At 43.5% G+C, this 20309-nt stretch overlaps 2 protein-coding genes across 4 annotated transcripts in view; one reads left to right on the forward strand and one right to left on the reverse strand.

Moving 5' to 3' along the window:
• The window catches only part of lxn (latexin), an 11002-nt gene extending 2575 nt beyond the window's left edge, over nucleotides 1-8427 (forward strand). Inside the window, exons 1-8 of one of the 3 annotated variants that reach the window (XM_042064509.1) lie at nucleotides 72-90; nucleotides 867-1002; nucleotides 1705-1854; nucleotides 2325-2387; nucleotides 3048-3225; nucleotides 3386-3522; nucleotides 4036-4098; nucleotides 7954-8427. In XM_042064509.1, coding sequence (XP_041920443.1) covers nucleotides 868-1002; nucleotides 1705-1854; nucleotides 2325-2387; nucleotides 3048-3225; nucleotides 3386-3522; nucleotides 4036-4098; nucleotides 7954-8103 — 876 coding nt within the window. In that variant the 5' untranslated portion in view covers nucleotides 72-90; nucleotide 867 and the 3' untranslated portion in view covers nucleotides 8104-8427. Of the gene's footprint in view, nucleotides 1-71; nucleotides 91-866; nucleotides 1003-1351; nucleotides 1855-2324; nucleotides 2388-3047; nucleotides 3226-3385; nucleotides 3523-4035; nucleotides 4099-7953 lie in introns of those variants that run through there. The other 2 variants (XM_042064508.1, XM_042064507.1) reach the window with 2 other exon arrangements.
• Nucleotides 8428-8888: 461 nt separating this feature from the next.
• Nucleotides 8889-18669, reverse strand: gfm1 (G elongation factor, mitochondrial 1). The gene is made up of 18 exons (XM_042064498.1): nucleotides 18493-18669; nucleotides 18122-18274; nucleotides 17872-18004; nucleotides 17333-17537; nucleotides 16724-16840; nucleotides 16171-16321; nucleotides 15374-15528; nucleotides 14883-14967; nucleotides 14226-14363; nucleotides 13141-13242; nucleotides 12854-12910; nucleotides 12558-12695; nucleotides 12054-12136; nucleotides 11383-11545; nucleotides 10984-11128; nucleotides 10368-10528; nucleotides 9923-9976; nucleotides 8889-9566 (listed from the first exon to the last, which is right to left on the reverse strand). Exons 1-18 carry the CDS (start codon nucleotides 18565-18567, stop codon nucleotides 9435-9437), a joined length of 2247 nt encoding a protein of 748 aa, XP_041920432.1. The 5' UTR covers nucleotides 18568-18669; the 3' UTR covers nucleotides 8889-9434.
• Nucleotides 18670-20309: the final 1640 nt, after the last annotated feature.

Here is a 20309-nt window from a genome sequence, read left to right on the forward strand (position 1 = left end):
TCAGAGGCCAGGAGCAGTGTGTTTTTGTTTTTTATGACCTTTGCTGCCCTCTGCTGTTCAGTGTTCAGAACTGCAACAAGCATTTAATTGGTAAGTTATTTAACAGCAGTATTGTGCCCACCCAGACTTAAGTTTTTAAGTAATCTCTCAAAATGACAATGTTTTGTTTTCAGTTTTTTGAGTTGAGTAGAGCTGAGTATTGCTTTTACATCTGCATAGATAGTTTTGCCATACAGTGCATAATGACATGACCTAGTCACACAGAACACCAGTCAACCCAGTTGGAACTCAAAACCCACTTATATCTAACATTGCCAAGGATCAGTATTGTATAAGCATACCTTTACTCCATGCATTCAGTAAGTGAAGAAATATACAGGTCCTGCTGCATCAGTATCTAAAGACAGTGATGCATCACTGATACCCAGCACAGCAACAACTTATTCCTGATCCCGAGTCATTCCACAAAACATCAGATAATTCAAATAAAACTGATGAAATGTATTTTAGTTGGACACCAAACATGAGCTATCACTTTCATTTTGGGTATGTGCTTCACTGCCTGACCCGTGTCAAAGCGCACACACCCACACCCACACAGTATAAACAGACAGATGGCTAGAGAGGGAGAGGAGGGGAGGGGGTGAAACTATGTGCTGTGTGTGCAGCTGTATGCCAGTGTCCAGGGGGGAGCAGTTTGTTTGAGTTCAGCAGGAAGTCGTCTGTTGTTTATCTGGACAGTATCAGCTCCTCTGCTCTCCCAGAGCCTCTTGCGTCAGATGGACGCTCCGCTTCTATCCAGTTTGTAACCGCGACAGAGCACGGCTGCCCCTCACCCCAGTACTCTCTCTGCCTCGGTCTCCTAGGATGGGTCGCCCCGGTTGGACTCTCTGGGTCGTGGTGGTGCTTATCGGGGACAGCTTGGCCGGGCCTTACCGTCCCGACGCAGAGCCCGGGCCCCTTGAAACCAACAACATCGAGGAGCTAGAGGTGCCCCCAGAGGTGAGTGGGACGCTGGCTGCTGGCCGCTGGCCACTGGACCCTCCTGGCAGTGAGACACTGGCATGAGGCAACAGAGCTTTGTGGTTAATAAAATGGCCAAAATATGTTAAAATGTGTATAAATATGATTGTGGAAATATGTTTGCGCTGCCCCATTACCTCTGGGTAGTTAATGTGTGTAAATATTCTCATTGGGTAATTTATTGTTTCAAATAAGAAGTATTCTCGCCAGCAAGCCAGTTGGAGGACTTGTATGTGTGTCTTTGTACACAGGAAAGGAAACACTCACTCCTCTGTCTCTTTAAGAGTGGGTGGGATCACTTCGACTATTTCAGGAAGTAGGAAGTGGAGTGTGTTTTACAGAAGTGTACACACACACACACATACATGGAGAAACTTTGCAGCTGTTCCACAAATTCTCTGCAAAACGTTTATTTTTATTTTTTTATCTCTGACCACAAGAAGAAGGAGGAGATTTGAACTTTACCATTCCACTCTGTTCGCTGAAGAAAAGGTTCCTCCTGCTCCAGCTGAGTCACAGAGTGGTCAAAGTCCACATGTAGCACCCGGCTGGACCACTCCCCACCCTGCGCTGGCCATTGCCACTCGTCCCTCACAGATTCTCACGCGGACGCGGTCATCGCCTGTCCTCATCTTTGCCTTTTTCTTGTGTCCTGTCTGTTGTGTTCTGTGGGGGGGTCAGTTGGACGGTGCCATGTCTGATGCTGAGCTTGTCCCGCACCACTATCCCGCCCAGCGCGCGGCCAAGGTGGCCGTCCACTACCTCAACACCCGCCATGCCTCTCCCTACAGCTGCATCGAGCTGAACCGCGTCCACAAGGCCAGCCTGGAGGTGAGCTCACCATAGAATACACACACTTACACAGGCACACACACACACACTTACACAGGCACACACACACACACTTACACAGGCACAAAGTCAGACAGACAGATAGACATACATATCTACATGTACATACAATGGCAAATGTAATGTTCACAAAACGACTTGCTGACACACTTACACAGGCACAAAGTCAGACAGACAGATAGACATACATATCTATGTACATACAATGGCAATGTAATATTCACAAAACAACTTACTGACACACACACACATCCAAATGCACTCCTAGGCAGTGTGTACAGGCAGGTTTCAGTAATAACACTATGGTGTCCTTATCTGTTGAAAAGGGCTGGAATGCAGCTAACATAAAACTGGTAGGAACGGTGCGGTCAGACTGAGGTCACAATGCATTGCCTCACCGTGTGTCCTCTCACTGGATGGACACTGATGTGTTTGACTGTCTTCCTCAGGACTTGGGACAGGCTGGGAAAAAGTACCGCCTGCAGATCTCACTGAAGGAATGTGTCAGCAATGTAGGTACCGGAATATTTATGGCTTTTCTGACAAAGACTGTGTTTGTGTGTGTGTGTGTGTGTCTCTTCCCAATCACACCCTAGTCTGACTCTGTGTTGTAATAGGTGTGGGTGGGTGGGTATGCAGTTGTCATGACTGCATAGTTATCACGTTAAACACACTTGTTCCACAGCACACTGCACTACAACTACAGGATTGTGATTGAGGAAGTGTAGTTTGGGATGGTTGTATTTTATATTTTATTGGTTGGTTTTAGAAACACATTATAATATATGGAAATGAGTATGTCCGTGTAAGCAAGTAGTAGGTTGCCTATGGCCTGTCGTTATTACAATGTGAAGTGTATTACAATGTGAAGTGTTTCCAGTCAGGATTTCATATCCAAAAAATGAAAAGGTTGGATGTAAGCCCAGATAGTGATGTCTAAAGGAGCTTGCACACTGCTCCAACAAACACAAACAAACTCCAACATTCTAAATCAGTAGGTAGTCTTTAGAATGTTCATAAAACCAACTGCCAGTCCACACTGTGGAGTCTCCATCCAACAAACGGCAACACAGACGGCCGGCCCACATTGACCCAACTGTTGGTGTTTGTTGGAGCAGTGTGCAAGCTCCTTAAGCCGTTTCTTCCTCCCATCCTGCTGTGCGTGTGGTCAGACGGACCTGGGCCAGTGCTTGGCGGAGGTGCTCTTCCCAGGGGAGCAGGAGCAGAGGGCTCCCCAGGTGCAGTGCTCTTGTGAGGGGCTGAAGAAGCTGAACAACAGGGCGGAGGAGGACGCCCTCTTCCAGCGGCTAAACACCTCCAACAGCCCGCTCTCCGGGAGCAACATACCAGGTACTGCACCTGCACCTGTGCCCACACCTGCCTGTGCACGCACTATTACAATAATCAGCAGTTATTTTGGTAATTGGTTTGTTTCATACGTGCAGATCGCTTATGAAAGTGTGTGCTGTGTGTCTGTGTGCTCTGTGTGCATGCGTGCGTGTGTGTGCAGATAGCTATGGTAACATTGCTCCAGAGATGAAGCCCATGTGGCACTTGGGCGCTGCAGCAGCGAGCTTCGTCATGCTGAAAGAGTCCAACGAGAGCACACTCTACAACATGGCCCAGGTGGCCAACTTCACCCAGCTGGTGAGACACACAAAAATACACACACACACACACACACACACACACAAAAACACACACACACAAAGCGCACGCACAAAACACACACACAAAAAACACACACTAAAAAACACACACCTACACACACACACACACAAAGCACTAGTAACCTACACACTTCATCTCCACATACAGGACATTTCACATACATGTTAGTGTAATTTAAGTGATTCATTATGGTCTTCTCCTTAACCTGGTGCAGCCTGGGTTATAATCTGCCTCACTACCAGTGCAATAATCAACATCTGCAAAGTAACTAAATGTAATGGCAATGGAATAAATGACCTATTAGCATTGCTTGGAGCGCAGGTTGGTAGAAGATAGTTAGCCTTCAGTGAAGTGCACAGAGAAAAGCGTGTGTGGAGGTTCCTCTGTAGCCACTCAGCCACACCATTTAGGCTCTAGTCAAGCGCTGACTAGGACGTGTGAACTTGTCCAATTGCTCACTAACTTGTCTCTCTTCCCTTGTTGTGACAGGAGACGGAGAATGACCAGCTGAGGTTTAAGTATCACATCCTGCTTCATGACATGATCTCTCAGGTGCAGTAAACCCATTCTTACTTCAGCGCCACTAAGAGTCCTAACCAGCTTTCTCTCTTACTTTTACAGTTAATAACAGTTAATAGTGGCGCGGTTAAGCGCACATAATGAAGTATTGTGCATTTTATGACTAAAGCATGGCATTTTGTTCAGTGTTTCTACACACCTTGAAGTTTAATTTCAGATGTGGAGGCACTTCAGATCTGACCTCTGGGGCTAGATATTTGCTGTATAATATACACATCTTTGAGGAGTAAAATATTTTTACAAGTCATTCCAGAGTTCTACTATAAAGATCTAGAACTTACATTAACTGCCATTCAAACTGGTCGCTTGAGTTCATTATGACTATCAAATGGAACCTTTAATTGGCAACATTCTAATCACATACAAACACAAGTATTTGTCTCAACAATGTTTTCCTTTAATTAGAGTGCATGCAAATGCATTTCTTATTACAGCACTGTACTGTTCTTCCTAGGCAACTTATTATTATTATTATTATTATTATTATTATTATTATTATTATTATTATTATTCCGCTTACCACTTATTCCGTACGCTATTTCTCTTGAACAGTTTAGAACTTAGAAACTTCATTCAAACTTTGTAACGTAGGTCTTCAAACAGATCGGGTTGGTATGACTTTTCAACTTTGAAACTTTTTTATACTTTTTAAACTATTAAAGAAAAACTTTTTAAAAATCCCCATAGACTTAACATTGCCGATCATAATACGGCCGTTAAGCAATTAGAATCCTATGGCAGGTGTTCAGGCCACCTGCAGCCTCAGGCTTTAAGCATACAATCTGGGTCAATTAAGACTACACATCCTATTCAACTGTTTCCTCTGCCCAAAACTGTTTCAAAATAAAAGTCCTCACTACAATAATCCACTGTTAAACAATGTAACCCATTAAACTACTGAACTTTTTACATTCAACTTTTAAACGGTCTACTTTTAAACTATCATTAAACTATCTATCTATTAAACTAGCTGTCTATCAACAACTTTTAAACTATCTACATTCAACTTTTAAACTTTTAAACTATATACATTCACTAGCTGTCTATCAACAACTTTTAACTTGTCATCAACTATGTCAACACTTTTCATCAACTATGACTCCTACCCACTGTAGCTAGTTAGCATGGTTAGTAAAGTTAGCATGTTAGCATTGTTAACATTTTTAACAAAACTGCTAAAAATTATTAGCTAGGTTAGCTAAGTCACATGGTTAGCATAGTTAGCATGTTAGTTAGCATAGTTAACATAACTGCTAAAAATGATTAGCTAAGTTAGCTAAGTAACATGGTTAACATAGTTGGCATGCTAGCATGTTAGCATGCTAGTTAGCATTTTTAGCAAAACTGCTAAAAATGATTAGCTAAGTTAGCTAAGTCACATGGTTAGCATAGTTGGCATGTTAGTTAGCATAGTTAGCAAAACTGCTAAAAATGATTAGCTAAGTTAGCTAAGTCACATGGTTAGCATAGTTAGCATGTTAGTTAGCATAGTTAGCAAAACTGCTAAAAATGATTAGTTAAGTTAGCTAAGTAACATGGTTAACATAGTTAACATGCTAGCATTGTTAGCATGCTAATTAGCATAGTTAGCATAACTACTAAAATGATAAGCTTGGTTAGCTAAGTCACATGGTTAACATAGTTATAGCATGTTAACATTGCTAGCATAGTTAGCATGTTTAGCAAAACTGCTAGAAAATGTTAGTTAAGTTAGTTAAGTAGCATGGTTAACATGTTAACATTGCTAACACTGCTATAAAACATTAGCTAAGTAGCATGGTTAGCAGAATTAAAAATCTTAGCATAACTGCTAGTAAACATTAGAGCCATTCCAACTTTCAGTTATCACCATTAAACTATTTGAATATCAACATTCATTAAACTGCTAGAAAACGTTAGCTAAGTAGCATGGTTAGCAGGTTAGCATTGCTAGCACTGCTATAAAACATTAGCTAAGTAGCATGGTTAGCATAGTTAAAAATCTTAGCATAACTGCTAGCAAACATTAGAGCCATTCCAACTTTCAGTTATCGTCAAATATCTACCTATACACAGCCATTAAACTATTTGAATATCAACATTCATTCAACTTCCAGTCTGTCAACAACTTTTAAACTATTTACCTTCAACTTTTAAACGGTCTACTTTTAAACTATCTATTAAACTAGCTGTCTATCAACAACTTTTAAACTATCTACTGTCTATCAACAACTTTTAAACTATCTACATTCAGCTTTTAAACAGTCTACTTTTAAACTATCAACTTTTATTAAGCTATGCAACCACCATGTCTATCCTAGCATCACCGTAGTAACCATCTCTGTATTATCTGTTTTAACTATACATGATATTTTACATCACAACTTTAGCATTTTCATGCACTGGTAATTCCTTGGAATTGCATTTCTTGTTCTTATTTTTCTTCTACGTATTTGTGCGTTTAATTCAGCTTCAACCGTTTGACGTAGAAACTTTGTTCAAACTGCGTTGCGTAGGTCTTACTTAGGTGACTTCAGCTATGTATTTTTCAACTTTGTAACTGTTATACTTTTTGAACTATTAATTAAAAACTACTAAAAAATTCCCCATAGACTTAACATTGGCGATTATGACATCACAGTAGGGCACTTAGAATCCTATGCCAAGTGTTCCGGCCAGAGCCATATGGTTCCGGCCACCTCCAGCAACTGTCTGTCTCAGGCTTTAAGCATACAATCTGGCTCTCTTAAGACTACAGATCCTTTTCAACTGTTTCCTCTGCCCACAACTGTTTCAAAATAAGTCCCCACTACAATAATTCCCTATTAAATAATTTAACCATTTAAACTATCCTACTATTTAACTGTTCAACTATTCCAACTGTCAGTTAACATTTAACTATGCCTCTAGCCTACTATATTAAACCACTACCTACCTAGCAACCATTGAAATTAAGCATCTATGTCCGTTTCCATAGCAACCAAGATGATTATACTAGCAAACCACTGTAGTAGCTCTTTTATTTCTGATAGTAGCCACCATGGACACCCTAGCAACAACCTAGCAATGACTTCAAGTACCCTAGCAACAGCCTAGCAACATTCACAGTTAAAACCTAGCAACCAGCATAGCAACCACCATAACTACTCTAGCAACAGTCAGTTGTCATCAACTTTGACTCCCGTCAACTGTTTCCTCTCCCCACAACTGTTTCAAAATAAGTCTTCACTGCTATAATCCCCTATTAAATTATTTAACCATTTAAACTATCCAACTATTCCAACTGTCAGTTGTCATCAACTATGACTCCCGTCAACTGTTTCCTCTGCCCAAAGCTGTTTCAAAATAAAGTCCTCACTACAATAATTCCCTATGAAATATTTGAACCAATCCAACTGTCAGTTGTCATCAGCTATGACTCCTGCCAATTGTGTCCTCTGCCCACAACTGTTTGGCAGCCTGGGCTTTTCAGTCAACTAGTGTGATCAACTCCCAATCTATATTCAACTTTTAAACTGTCTACTTTTAAACTATCAACGTTTATTAAGCTGTGCAACCACCATGTCTGTCCTAGCGTCATTTTCATGCACTCATAATTCCCTGGAATTACATTTTCTAGTTTCCTTTTAATGTCATGTCTTGATGGCTATGAATGTTCAGGCTAACAGTCTCCTGAGCAAGAGCAAAGATCTGTGCACTTGAGAGCAGCCTTTTTGCACCTGCACCGCATAGTACACCCTTTTTTGCAGCCACAATGAATCAGTTCATAACGGCTGTTATAATGTGTGTGCGCGCGCATGCATTTCTAAAAGCCAGCACTTGACCACTCTAATGCCTCTGCTTGTGTAGGAGATCCTGCACTGGAAGCTGCTGGTGGCCTGGTCTCCAGCGGGGGGCGTGAGTGTGCCACAGGCAGACTGGGAGCCCAAATGCCACCACTGTGAGCTGCCTTTGGCCAAATCAACGCCAGAGGCCACCAAACCATCTTCAGCCAGCTGAACCCCACATGATCAATGCCAGGTTACCCTGAATCCCTCACATTCCCACATGATCCATGCCAGGTCACCCTGAACGGTCAGCAACAATCCCCAAGATGAAGAGAAAAGCACTTAAGGAGTAGGACAGTCATGGTCATTATGGTTAATGTGAGCAGACTCGTTGGTTAGCTGTTTAGCCAGGGTTGTATGACCGGTTTGTTCCACAGATTAAGTGTTAAAAGTACTCAGAACGGGAGCTATAAGCATATTACTCCAGTTTACGTGTGCAACTGCTTGTACCATCACTGATTTTGATATAAAGCCTAATAAAGTGTTGTTAAATATGTATAAGGGTTTGGTCATTGATATTGCATAGACACAATGCTCTAATCAGCACAAATAAACATCCACACAAACATCCACTGGACAAATGAAAATGGGTAATTCAGCACTTTTTTTTTTACTTTGAAGTTTTGTCATAGACTGGTGTTTTTTAACTTTCAGTTATGTTTTTCTGTTTATGATAGACAAAAAAAGTGTGCCCCAGAAACAGGAAGAGACTGCCGTAGGATACAGGTTCAACAATGCAATCACACTCTTGATTATAGTGGCTATGTACACTGACTTCCTGATTCAAATTAGAGTATAATTCACAAGGATTTGATATTGATTCACACACTCAGGCCTGCATTACCAGTTTTGTTTGGATGTGAAAATATTTTCAGAGAATGCTGCACTGCAGGACCCTCTCAGCGCTAACGGTTACAGTCTGTAATGAACTTTTGTCATAATTGAAGACACAAATGGTAATGGAATTATAACATTTTTAATTACACAGACTACATCATCCGCTGTACACAGTACAAATGCAATTCACTGTACAGGCCCGGTCCACCTCCCTGACCAGACGTAGTCTAGTCCAGTGGGACGCACAGGCCATACAGTCCTGATAGAGGAAAGTCTAAAAATGTATAAATTACTCTGTTGGTGGAAAAGGATGGATCTTTGTAGGGGGAATAATCTGGTGTATACTTTTTGGAGTTTTGACCTCAAGCTCATGTAGTCTGAGCTCTGTTATTCAAACAGTGGCAGTGGCTGCGACGTTTGCTCCACTGGAAAACGAATGCCAACCTGGGACACAGTTCATGCTTTTCATTAAACAGACGACAGCAGGATGGGTGGAGATATGAACGAAGAGGAAACGCGTACCATAAATATACACATCTGAGCTGAACAGCACCACCCCATCTGCCCTCACTGTTGAATCTGCCACTGGCAACCCAGGTCTAAAATGAGACTGGCAAATATTTCCTAGACAGTATGGTTCTTGTGTGTGTGTGTGTTAAAAGGCTCTCAGTTCTTCCATTTGCCTTTCTTGGCAGGAAGCTGTCCTGTGGCCTCCAGGTATTTGTTGATGAGGTCCTCCTGGACGGCCGGCAGGCAGGGCTGGTATCGGCTGTACTCCATCGTGTACTCTCCCTTCCCCTGCAGACCAGCGCACAGACAGAGGAGCAGGCCAGAGAGAGAGAGAGGAAGATGGCAGACAGAGAGGAGAGAGGCAGGCCAGAGCAAGACAGACAGAGAGAAAGAACAAAAGGGAGTAAAAGATGTCAGATCACAGAAGAGAGAGACAGAAAGTGCAGAGTGGAGGAGAAACAGACGGAGAGAAAAAGACATGTCAGAGGAGAGAGAAAGAACGAGAAGAAAAAGACCAGATGTGAAGTCAGTCCCAAAAGAGTGGCTAACCCAATAACAGGCATGTTAGAGAGAGTCTAAGTGCATGAAATGTGTCGCTCAGAGACGTGTTTGTTCAGAGGCAGCTGTGTCCGAGGGGAGCTTACCTCAGTGCAGGACCGCAGCTCGGTCGAGTAGCCGAACATGTCGTTCAGTGGGACCTGGAATCAGAGAGAAATCATTCAAGGCAGGGTGGTCAAAACTGTGCCCAGATAAGGCTCCCAGATAATGTTTCAGACGGCAGTTTGATGGTGTGATTGTGTGCTTTGTTACTATTCTTGCATGAACAGATATATTAAGCAGAAGGAAACACTACTACAAGTAGTGTGTGTGTGTGTGTGTGTGAATATACTGTGTACTAAACAATTAACACACACGATAGCAAGCCCTGCTCACGACCCTTCTATATTCATAAGAACTTCCTACTGCACTAGATAACATGGTAAAGAAAAGTGTGATTAGTGGGGTTCCTGATCGCTACAACGCTGTGGGCAGCACGTGGTCACATCTCACCTGTTCTAGTCTCTGGTTGTGGGTGTGAGGTCTACTTACATCCGCATAGAGAGTGAAGTAATCTTCCGCTCCGTCCTGTCCTGTGATGACGCCATGGCGACGGTTGACCCCGGCGATGACCGGTCCCTGGAACTCATTGGGTGCGACGATCTCCACCGACATGATCGGCTCCAGGATCACAGCATTAGCACTATCCATAGCTACGATGAGGAGACAATCATTTAGAACGCACGTGATAACGATCATGTTCACTTTCTGAAATGTTCTTTGGGAAAGGTTTGGGTAGGGTACTCAGGTCACCATCAGAGTAGAGTTACAGTATATAGAATAAAGCTCTTGATTCAGCAAGATGTAAGCCAGTTTTATACTTTAACGACTTCTAAGAATAACCTCAATCTATGTTTTCGCTACATGCAAACCCACCACGTCTTTTCCTTTTGTTTATTCAGTATACTGGCCAACGTCTCAAGGCCTCCTGTGTCTCACATATGAGAGCACAGGGAACCATCTTCCCTACAGGGACCTGAGTGACCCTCCTCTTATGGTCAGGGTAACGATAGGTCGGCCAGGGTTCCATTCATTTTAGCGTCTGCTAGATACCAGTGAAGTTCAAATCAGTACACCAGTAACCAAGTCGGGTCGTCAGGGTCCTCACCTTGCTTGAGAGCGCCTTCTCCAGCGCGGATGAAGGAGATCTCGTTGGAGTCGACCATGTGGCTGGCTCCATCGTCCAGTACGAACCGCACACCGGAAATCTTGTGTGCGGTCAGAGGCCCTTTCTCACAAGCCTCCCTGAAGCCCTGGAGAAGAGGGGGAGAGAGAGAGAGAGAGAGAGGGAGAGAGAGAGAGGGACAGAGAGAGGGAGAGGGAGAGAGAGAGAGAGGGACAGAGAGAGGGAGAGAGAGAGACAGAAAGAGAGCGATTAACACACAGTTATTATTATTATTACTGAAGCCCTGAAGAACAGAGGTTACATTCGTATCAGTATCATGTCCCAACTGGGCAGTCTGTTCCCTGGTGACCCTCCGCACTGCTCTGCGCTGCGCTGCCTTACCTTCTCCACAGACGGGACGAACTGCTTGGGGATGTTGGTCCCGATGGTGCGGTCCTCAAACTCCAGTTTAGTGTAGCTCTCTGGCTCCAGCGGCTCCAGAACCCCGATGACTTTACCATACTGGCCCGAGCCCCCAGACTGTTTCTTATGAGTGAACTCAAACCTGCAGGGGACACAAACATGGGTCATGGGTCACATATTCTCTTGCAGAGAAAGAGCCTGGGAATGACAGATTTAGTGTTCCATAACATCAGAACAAATCCCTGATGGAAACAAATATGTCTATTTATACCTAAACTTTTCAGATGGTAAAATGGCATTTTAAATGACACCAACTATTGCTCTGGGTTCGGTGTAAGTCATTAAGTCATGATGTTAAAACTTACGGCACAGTTCAGTGTAAGTCATTAAGTCATGATGTTAAAACTTACGGCACGGTTTGGTGTAAGTCATTAAGTCATGATGTTAAAACTTACGGCACGGTTTGGTGTAAGTCATTAAGTCATGATGTTAAAACTTACGGCACGGTTTGGTGTAAGTCATTAAGTCATGATGTTAAAACTTACGGCACAGGTCATTAAGTCATGATGTTAAAACTTACGGCAGAGGTCATTATGTCATGATCTTAAAACTTACGGCACAGGTCATTAAGTCATGGTGTTAAAACTTACGGCACAGGTCCAGTGATGGTCTCCCTGAAGGCCACTTTGGGCTTGCCCATCACACACGGGCAACCATACTCCCTCTCCATCCTCTACACACACACAGACACACACGTTCAGTTTCAGGTAGTACTAGAACACCTACAATGTTGCATCGCTTAGACAAATTGTAAGAACTAAATGCCAAGAAGGAAAAATTAAACACTGATTAGAGGGAGATTGGGTTTGGATGTAGCATACTATAGGTCATAATGTTATGCTAGTTGTCGTTAATGTACATATATCATCATTTAACATACAACGTACAGTGCTGTGCAAATCTGCTTTAGTGTGTCTATATGTTTAGATTTTAGAACATCATTTCATTTTGAGATTCCTTCATTTTAATAAAACACTCTTTCAAACAAAGCGCCTAAATATCTATCTACTATGACATGAGTAAGTTTGAACAGGAAGGCAGAGAGGAAGCTGCAGCGCTTGGAGATGGTGATGGCCACTGGGACGTCTGGCTACCTGGGAGTAGATCTCCAGGTGCAGCTCCCCCATGCCAGAGATGATGGTCTCCTTGCTCTCCGGGTCGTAGTGAACCCTGAAGGTGGGGTCCTCCCGCGTGAAGCGGTTGATGCCTTTTGAGAACTTATCCGTGTCAGTCTAAATATCAAAAGAACACAGCAGAAAGAGACCCATTTAAACAATCGTGTAGAGCCTGTGTCTGTGTCTGTGTCTGTGTCTGTGTCTGTGTCTGTGTCTGTGTCTGTGTCTGTGTCTGTGTCTGAAACACGTGTTATGAGCATGTCCTGAGTATTTACCTTGTTGGACGGTTTCATGGACATCGAGATCACAGGATCAGGTACATGAATCGATTCCTACAGACCAAAACATTTACATTTAGATGATTTACAAAGTATCCCCGCTAATACAATAGATAAATGCAACTTCACTTCACACACTAAGAAATTGTACGTTTTTTCCCTCGAACTGGCTGCCCAGGAATCCATTTTCAGTGCAATGATGACAGTAATAGAATATGACTTGAAGCACTTGAAAACATTTTTGGCACTGTGAGGATGTGTGATGTGTCTTCCTGCATACGCACCATGGAGAGGTCTGCACTGGTGCGAGCAGTAAAGGTATCTCCGCTGGCACAGTCGATGCCAAACAGGGCACAGATGTCCCCAGCAAACACCTCCTCCACATCCTGCAGTGCACAGGAAATGACACGGACAGGGTCGGTCAGTCAGTCACTCAGCAGCAGCGGTCAAATGAAAAGTGTTTCTCCACACATAGCATCGCTTCTCAAACTAAACTTCTACCAACATTCACTCAGCATCTCACCAACTCTCATCTATAGTGGGAAACACTTTGCAAACTGAACTAACAGACTTTGCCTCACTGGGGCAGAGGTAGCGTAGTGGCTAAAGAGCTGGGCTAGCATGCATTAGCCAGTGAATAGGGCGGTGGTAGCGTAATGGCTAAGAAGCTGGGCTAGCATGCATGGGGCAGTAGTAGCGTAGTGGCTAAGGAGCTGGGCTAGCATGCATAAGGAGCTGGGCTAGCATGCAGTAGCCAGTGAATGGGGCGGTGGTAGCGTAGTGGCTAAGGAGCTGGGCTAGCATGCAGTAGCCAGTAAGGTGTGAGTGCCCTTGAGTAAGGCACTAAACCCTGAGTTGCTCTGGGGAGACTGGCCCTTGTAATAATGGATGTATGTAAAAGCATCACCCAAATGAATAAGGAAATAAAGTAAGTAAGTGTGCAAGGGTCTCTTGTAGACGACCCTCTGGAGTAGGTCAACTGCCCTGTGAGGCGTCATAAGTATAAGTACTGTATAGTATATATACTCTTTTGATCCCGTGAGGGAAATTTGGTCTCTGCATTTATCCCAATCCGTGAATTAGTGAAACACACTCAGCACACAGTGAGGTGAAGCACACACTAATCCCGGTGCAGTGAGCTGCCTGCAACAACAGGCACTCGGGGAGCAGTGAGGGGTTAGGTGCCTTGCTTAAGGGCACTTCAACCGTTCCTACTGGTCGGGGTTCCAACCGGCAACCCTCCGGTTAAAAGTCCGGAGCCCTAACCAGTACGCCACGGCTGCCCTCACGGCCACTCTGATGCCCTCACGGCCACTCTGATGCCCTCACGGCCGCTCTGATGCCCTCACGGCCGCTCTGATGCCCTCACCTCCATCTCTCCTGCGTGGAGGCGCACCAGGCGCTGCACCCGGACCTTCTTGCTGGTGCGTGTGTTGTAGATGTACTCAGTCTTCCTCAGGCAGCCCTGGTACACGCGCATGTAGGTCAGCTGACCAAAGCGTCCTGCCTGCCACACGAAGAGAGACAGTAAGGGAAGAAACCCTCATGAAGGACACACTGGACCACGGATCGATGACCAGTGTTGTTCTTTTGTCATCACACTGGACCACGGATCGATGACCAATGTTGTTCTTTTGTCATTCCAAAACAGGTTGGTATATTAAAAAGAGAATGAAGTACTCAGGTCCCAGTTTAAAAACAAAATAGTAATAAAACAACAAAACCTGGGGGGTATTCCAAGTACGTGGTTTAGAGACAAACCGGGATAAGTTAACTGCTAGCTAAGTGCTAAACCTCCTAACAGAAGAGCTGTATGGCTTCATTCTGCTAACAAAACAATGCCATAGGGCTCTTGTTGTAGGAGGTTTACCACTTACTCTGAGTTAACTTACCCAGGTTTGTCACTAACCAGCGTACTTAGAATACCCCCCTGGGCAAACCATAGCTCTGCACAGATTCTGTATGATTCTATATGGAGCTCAGCAAATCCTCTGCCATGCTCTGAGCACAGTGCTTCTACACTCACCTCCAGTTTGAAGGCCAGGCCTACGAAAGGCTTAGATGCATCTCTGGTGGGGTCCATCAGGACTTTAGTGCCTTCACTTGAATCCCTAATGAACCCAAAACAGGAAAAAGAGGACTTGAGACATACACACCACTAAAAGCCTCCATCTCAAGGGAAAATACCTGGATGGATTCCAATAAGAACATGATATGGGTAATGTGCAAAGTCTTAAGTCAAAAGCTAACCTAATAACTAGACAAAACCTATTAGCTAATTTAACCATGGGCAAGACGCAGGATTTGGAGGGTTAGCTTCAGCCAGATCGCATCCACCGTCTTTAAAGGTGCTCTAAGCGATGCTGGGTAATCTACGAGAGCATTTTGCGTGTTGACAGACTTTGCACTTTGCCAGCCATTTTAAATTGGGGCCCTAAACGCGCTGTAGGTCTGTATGCACGGAGTGGCCTGTGCCATGGCCCTGTGTGCTGCCCCCTGCTGGACATCTGCACTCACTCGTCATTGTGGATGGCGTAGTTGTTGACCTCGGTGGGGTTGGGCAGGTACTCCAGCACGGCGTCCAGGAGAGGCTGCACCCCTTTGTTCTTCAGCGCACTGCCCACCAGCACAGGGGAAAAGGCACGCTGGACAGTGGCCCTGCGCACGGCAGCCTGGACACAGAGGAGAGAGAGAGAGAGAGAGAGAGAGAGAGAGAGAGAGAAGAGAGGAGAGGGGAGAGGAACAGAGAGAGGAGAGAGAGGAGTGGAGAGAGGAGAGAGAGAGAGGCGAGAGGAAAGGAGAGAGGAGAGGAGAGAGAGGAGAGGAGTGGAGAGAGAGGGACACACTAGGTTACTCTATGCAGCAGTCTGCTCTGCTGTTGTGTGGTCAAGTGTTATGGGTGTAAACGGTGTCAAAACTATGTTTTGACCAAATAGTTGCTGGTGACATTTAATATGTCCATATATACAGAAATCTGGAAATTTGGTTTCATCAATGATTACAGGGATCTCGGCATTGTTTTTCCATCTACATCAAGAACCACATCATGTCTTAGCCCAATAAGTTAGCAGAAATTATAGATATATATTAAATCTAATAAACACGAACATGAAGAGGGTCTGACACAATATTCCCATTCTGTTGCAGACATGCAATGTAACTGATAATTTTAAAATAGTCTGGCCAACTGAAAACACGCAATACAGGACTGTGCAGTAGCACCTTCAGGCCAACTGGACACAAGCAATACAGGACTGTGCAGTAGCACTTTCAGGCCAACTGAACACAAGCAATACAGGACTGTGCAGTAGCACCTTCAGCTCCTCCACGCTGGGGATCTTCTCCTCCAGAAACATCTCTCCCAGGATCTCGTCAGCGTTGGCCACACACTCCACCAGCTCCTGCCGCCGGTCAGCCGCCTCTGCACGCATCTCCGCCGGGATCTCATCAAAACGGATACTCTGACTGGACACACACAAACACACACACACACACGTACATAGCATGAGGTCTCATACTCACTCACACACTACATACGCGCCTACTACATACCTCTTCTCATAACCTAAACACTTTCCCAACAAGGAGGACAGTTTACATGACACACAGTACATCGATCTCCATCTACACTAAAAATAAGCTATATCCAAGGCATGTACTCCACCCTAACAGCAATAACAAAACACAAGGGTGGCATATATTAATGACATGAATCACTCTCAATTGACAAAAATGCTACATTTGTCACAGTGCATCCTAGTGCCGGGCATTGCTTGGCAAAATTGCTTGGCATTACTGACGTCATTCTCAATCAGTTCAGCGATGGCGACACATTTCATCACCGCGTGCGTCACACGTGTTCCTCACCCAAATGGCCCCTCGAAGTAGATGCTGCGCTCTTCGATGAGGTCCACTAGGCCCCGTAGGTTCCCCTCCAGGCCAATGGGGAGGTTCACAAACGCAGCGTTTTGGCTCAGCTTGGTCCTGGGAAACCACACAAGAGGTCAAGGCACAGTATGAAGACTTTTGATGTCAAAACATAAAATACCTCTGGACAGACAGCAAATGTATCACTCTTCAATTATTGTAAAGTTTTAAAGCTGCAGAAGCCTGAAGTACAAACAGTAAGTTGTCTATAGTGAGTTTGTTTTTGACAGTTGCTTTTATGTTTTTAATTACCATTATTCTTTGCTTTTGTTTATGTAAAGCACGTTGAATTATCCCCGTGTATGAAAAATGAATAAACTTGCCTTGCTTATAGAGTGGCGTTACATATAACCGCAGTGATATTATGGACTTGCCCTGACTACTCTGTATAATAACTTATATCATTTAATAGCAAATATAATTTCTTCTGATACTGGAGGTGTATTTGGATATGGATTTCCTCTGTGTATATGAACTGCACTGTAAGTCACATTGGGTAACAAACCTCCGCTAAACCAACAGCAGAGCCCACTGAGGGCCATAGTTTACCTGAGCTGCTGCAGGGCCCGGTAGGGGTTGGCGCCCATGCGGTCCAGCTTGTTGATGAAGGTGAGGAAGGGCACGCTGTAGCGCTTCATCTGCCTGTTGACCGTCAGGCTCTGGCACTGCACCCCACCCACCGCACACAGAACCAGCACCGCCCCGTCCAGCACTCGCAGTGAGCGCTCCACCTCGATGGTGAAGTCAACGTGGCCTACACAGAGGAGGGGGGGGGGGGGGGGGGGGGGGGGGCAAATGGAGAGTCGCCATTAGGAATGCTCCACCTCGATGGTTAAGTCAACATGACCTATCGTGAACTCATTATGGTCAAATAAAGAGGACAAAAGAGAGAATAAAGCAAAAGCAAAAGAGGAAAAGATAGATAGATAGATAGATAGATAGATACTTTATTGATCCCCAGGGGAAATTCAAGAAAAGGGTAAATGATAAGGGCTTTGATGACGGAAAACAACCACTGGCTAAAAAGACAATCTAGGTGTAAAGCGTTGACACAGGTTCTCCCATAGAGGTTCATCTCTGTAGCCTACCTGGAGTATCAATGATGTTGATGTTGTGCTGGTTCCACATGGTGTATGTGGCGGCTGACTGAATAGTGATGCCCCTCTGTCTCTCTAGCTCCATGGAGTCCATGACAGCCCCGACCCCGTCCTTGCCCCTTACCTGAAGGACAACACAAGGCATCGGGAACACGTTTTGATACACCAGGGGATGCATCATTGTAGACTAGCGTTGAACAACACATTTGTTTAATGGCTGAATGTGACCTGTATGTCTTACTTCGTGCATTTCAGCTATCCGCCCAGTGTAGTACAAAATTCGCTCGGTGAGAGTGGTCTTCCCTGAGTCGATATGAGCGGAGATGCCAATGTTGCGTATTCTGTCGTTGGGGATGATGCCGGACGAACATGACCGACAACTATTTAACAGGACCTGTCAAACAACACGACGCGACACAAGTGTGTAATAGCAATAGTATCACAGACACCAATACAGATAATAATTACTTGACTTCATACTACAATAAAAGTTACATTCCGTTAACTATACAGTGAAAGTGTTAACATTAGATATGCCTGAAAGTTCACCGAGTATTAACGTTAGCAGGTTGGCTAACGTTAGCTACGATAAGATACCAGTGGTAACGTTACCTGTTTCAGAGTCAATGTTCCAGGTTTCTTTAAGCGTAGTTGACTTAAGGTTAAACCTGCTTTTAGGACTCTCATTTTGGGTATATGGTTCGGGCCACCTTTACACAACCGTGGATGGATGTCAGCTTGTGAAAGTCACGCCGGTTCGGTTGTGAAACGCCTGCTTTTTCCGGAACTACGGCAAAGTGTAAGGGACATTATAATGAAGTGACATCAATAACATTGCGCCCCCAGTGTTTGAGGGATATAAAGACACCAAAATCATTGAAGCTAACTTGGAGGTTGGGATATTGCCATCAATTTGGGGTAGCCTGGGTAAACAAATACGAGCCTGTTAATAATGAGCAAATTAAAATTTACCAACAGGTTTGTCTTGGTTAATCCAGGCTAATCTGAAGTGAGTGTAGACCTACTAATGATAAGATACAGAAAGTCTACCAAATTAATATTAATTCTAAATGGTTACCATATTCACAGCAGGTAAACTTTCACAAGCATTTCAAGTGTTTATATACTTATGCAAATCTATATCTAATCATTTTTAATATATCGAATAATTAATTTTCTTCATGTGAAGTTGTTTCAGTACCAGTGTTTCCTTAACATGACACAGCATAAACTTCAACTTGAACTTCATCAAATTGACATATTAAAAAAAAGACAATGAGGCACAGTCGAATGCAAGAATAGTTTATTGAGGTTTTTCTTTTTTAGACTAAACATGATGTTATCAAGACTACGCCTACACAAAGAGATGTCAATTCCTCTGACAGGAAACTTTGGAAAGGCAGTGAGATATGTTAAAGGTGCTGTAAGCGATGCCACACATTTTTTAGGCTAAAACATTTTATCTCACTTATTGCAAACATCACCTAACCAGCCGCTGTAAAAAAACACGATCTCTGTGGACAGCACAGGCTCCAGAAACGGAAACAAAAACAACCTACCTAGCCAATAAAAACATAACAAACTGTTCCAGCAAATCACAGACGAGATGCGCGTTTAGGAGAGTTTCAATTGCATGGAAGCAGCACGGGAGGGAGGGGGAGGAAGTATCGAGCTGGCTCTCTGTTTTGTTTGAAAGTCAACAGAAGTGACGTTACCCAGCATCACTTAGAGCACCTTTTAGCTTCTTCTCTCATTAATTTGAACAAAATGTTGAGGATACACCAACAGTAGATTAATTATTCGCCAACTCTGTTATTGTGTTATTGGAATGAAACTCTCACTTAATTTTTAAAAAACAATACTATGATTAAAAGCCATGAAATTCTGGTTTTATACACATCATGCAGTAACAATAGTTTGAGATTAGGATGTGGAGCTAAGCCACAAAATTATGGGAAATGTCAACTCTGTTAATTCTGCATAGATTAATGATAACAGAGTTGACAAAGATGTGCTGTCAACTCTGTTTTCAATGGCATTTAATGAGAGTGTCAACTCTGTTAATTTAAGATTTTGCTCTTAAAATGATGACTAAATATGTTTTTTTGTTTTAAATGTATGTGTTACAATTAATATTTTACCACATGATTTATTTTGTAAAATTATATATGTAAATTATATATTTTTTAGAAAATATGCACCTCTTGGAAACTTGCCAGTGGAATGTGTTGTTTTTTTTTTATTTCAGGACAAAAAGTAGCAATCTTATCAAATTCAAATTTGCTACAGTGACTGTAGAGACAATAATTCGCTAGGGAAGGCATAATTTAGAAATGTATCACATTTGCTAAATATATATAATTTGTTGAGTTTGTCTCCAACAGAGTTGACAGATTTTTCTGTTATTACATAATTTTTTCAAATAAAAA

The sequence above is a fragment of the Alosa sapidissima genome, chromosome 15 (assembly GCF_018492685.1).
Source record: "Alosa sapidissima isolate fAloSap1 chromosome 15, fAloSap1.pri, whole genome shotgun sequence".
In the NCBI taxonomy this organism is placed as follows: Eukaryota; Metazoa; Chordata; class Actinopteri; order Clupeiformes; family Clupeidae; genus Alosa; species Alosa sapidissima.

What these genes read in the sequence shown, in the direction of transcription:
- gfm1 (XM_042064498.1), bottom strand. Translation starts at nt 18,567, where the DNA reads ATGAGAGTCCTAAAAGCAGGTTTAACCTTAAGTCAACTACGCTTAAAG. An exon ending in CCATGAAACCGTCCAACAAG is followed by an intron (nt 12,696 to 12,853) that starts GTAAATACTCAG and finishes TTTGATATTTAG; the next exon opens with ACTGACACGGATAAGTTCTC. An exon ending in AGAAGGCGCTCTCAAGCAAG is followed by an intron (nt 10,529 to 10,983) that starts GTGAGGACCCTG and finishes TCCTCATCGTAG; the next exon opens with CTATGGATAGTGCTAATGCT.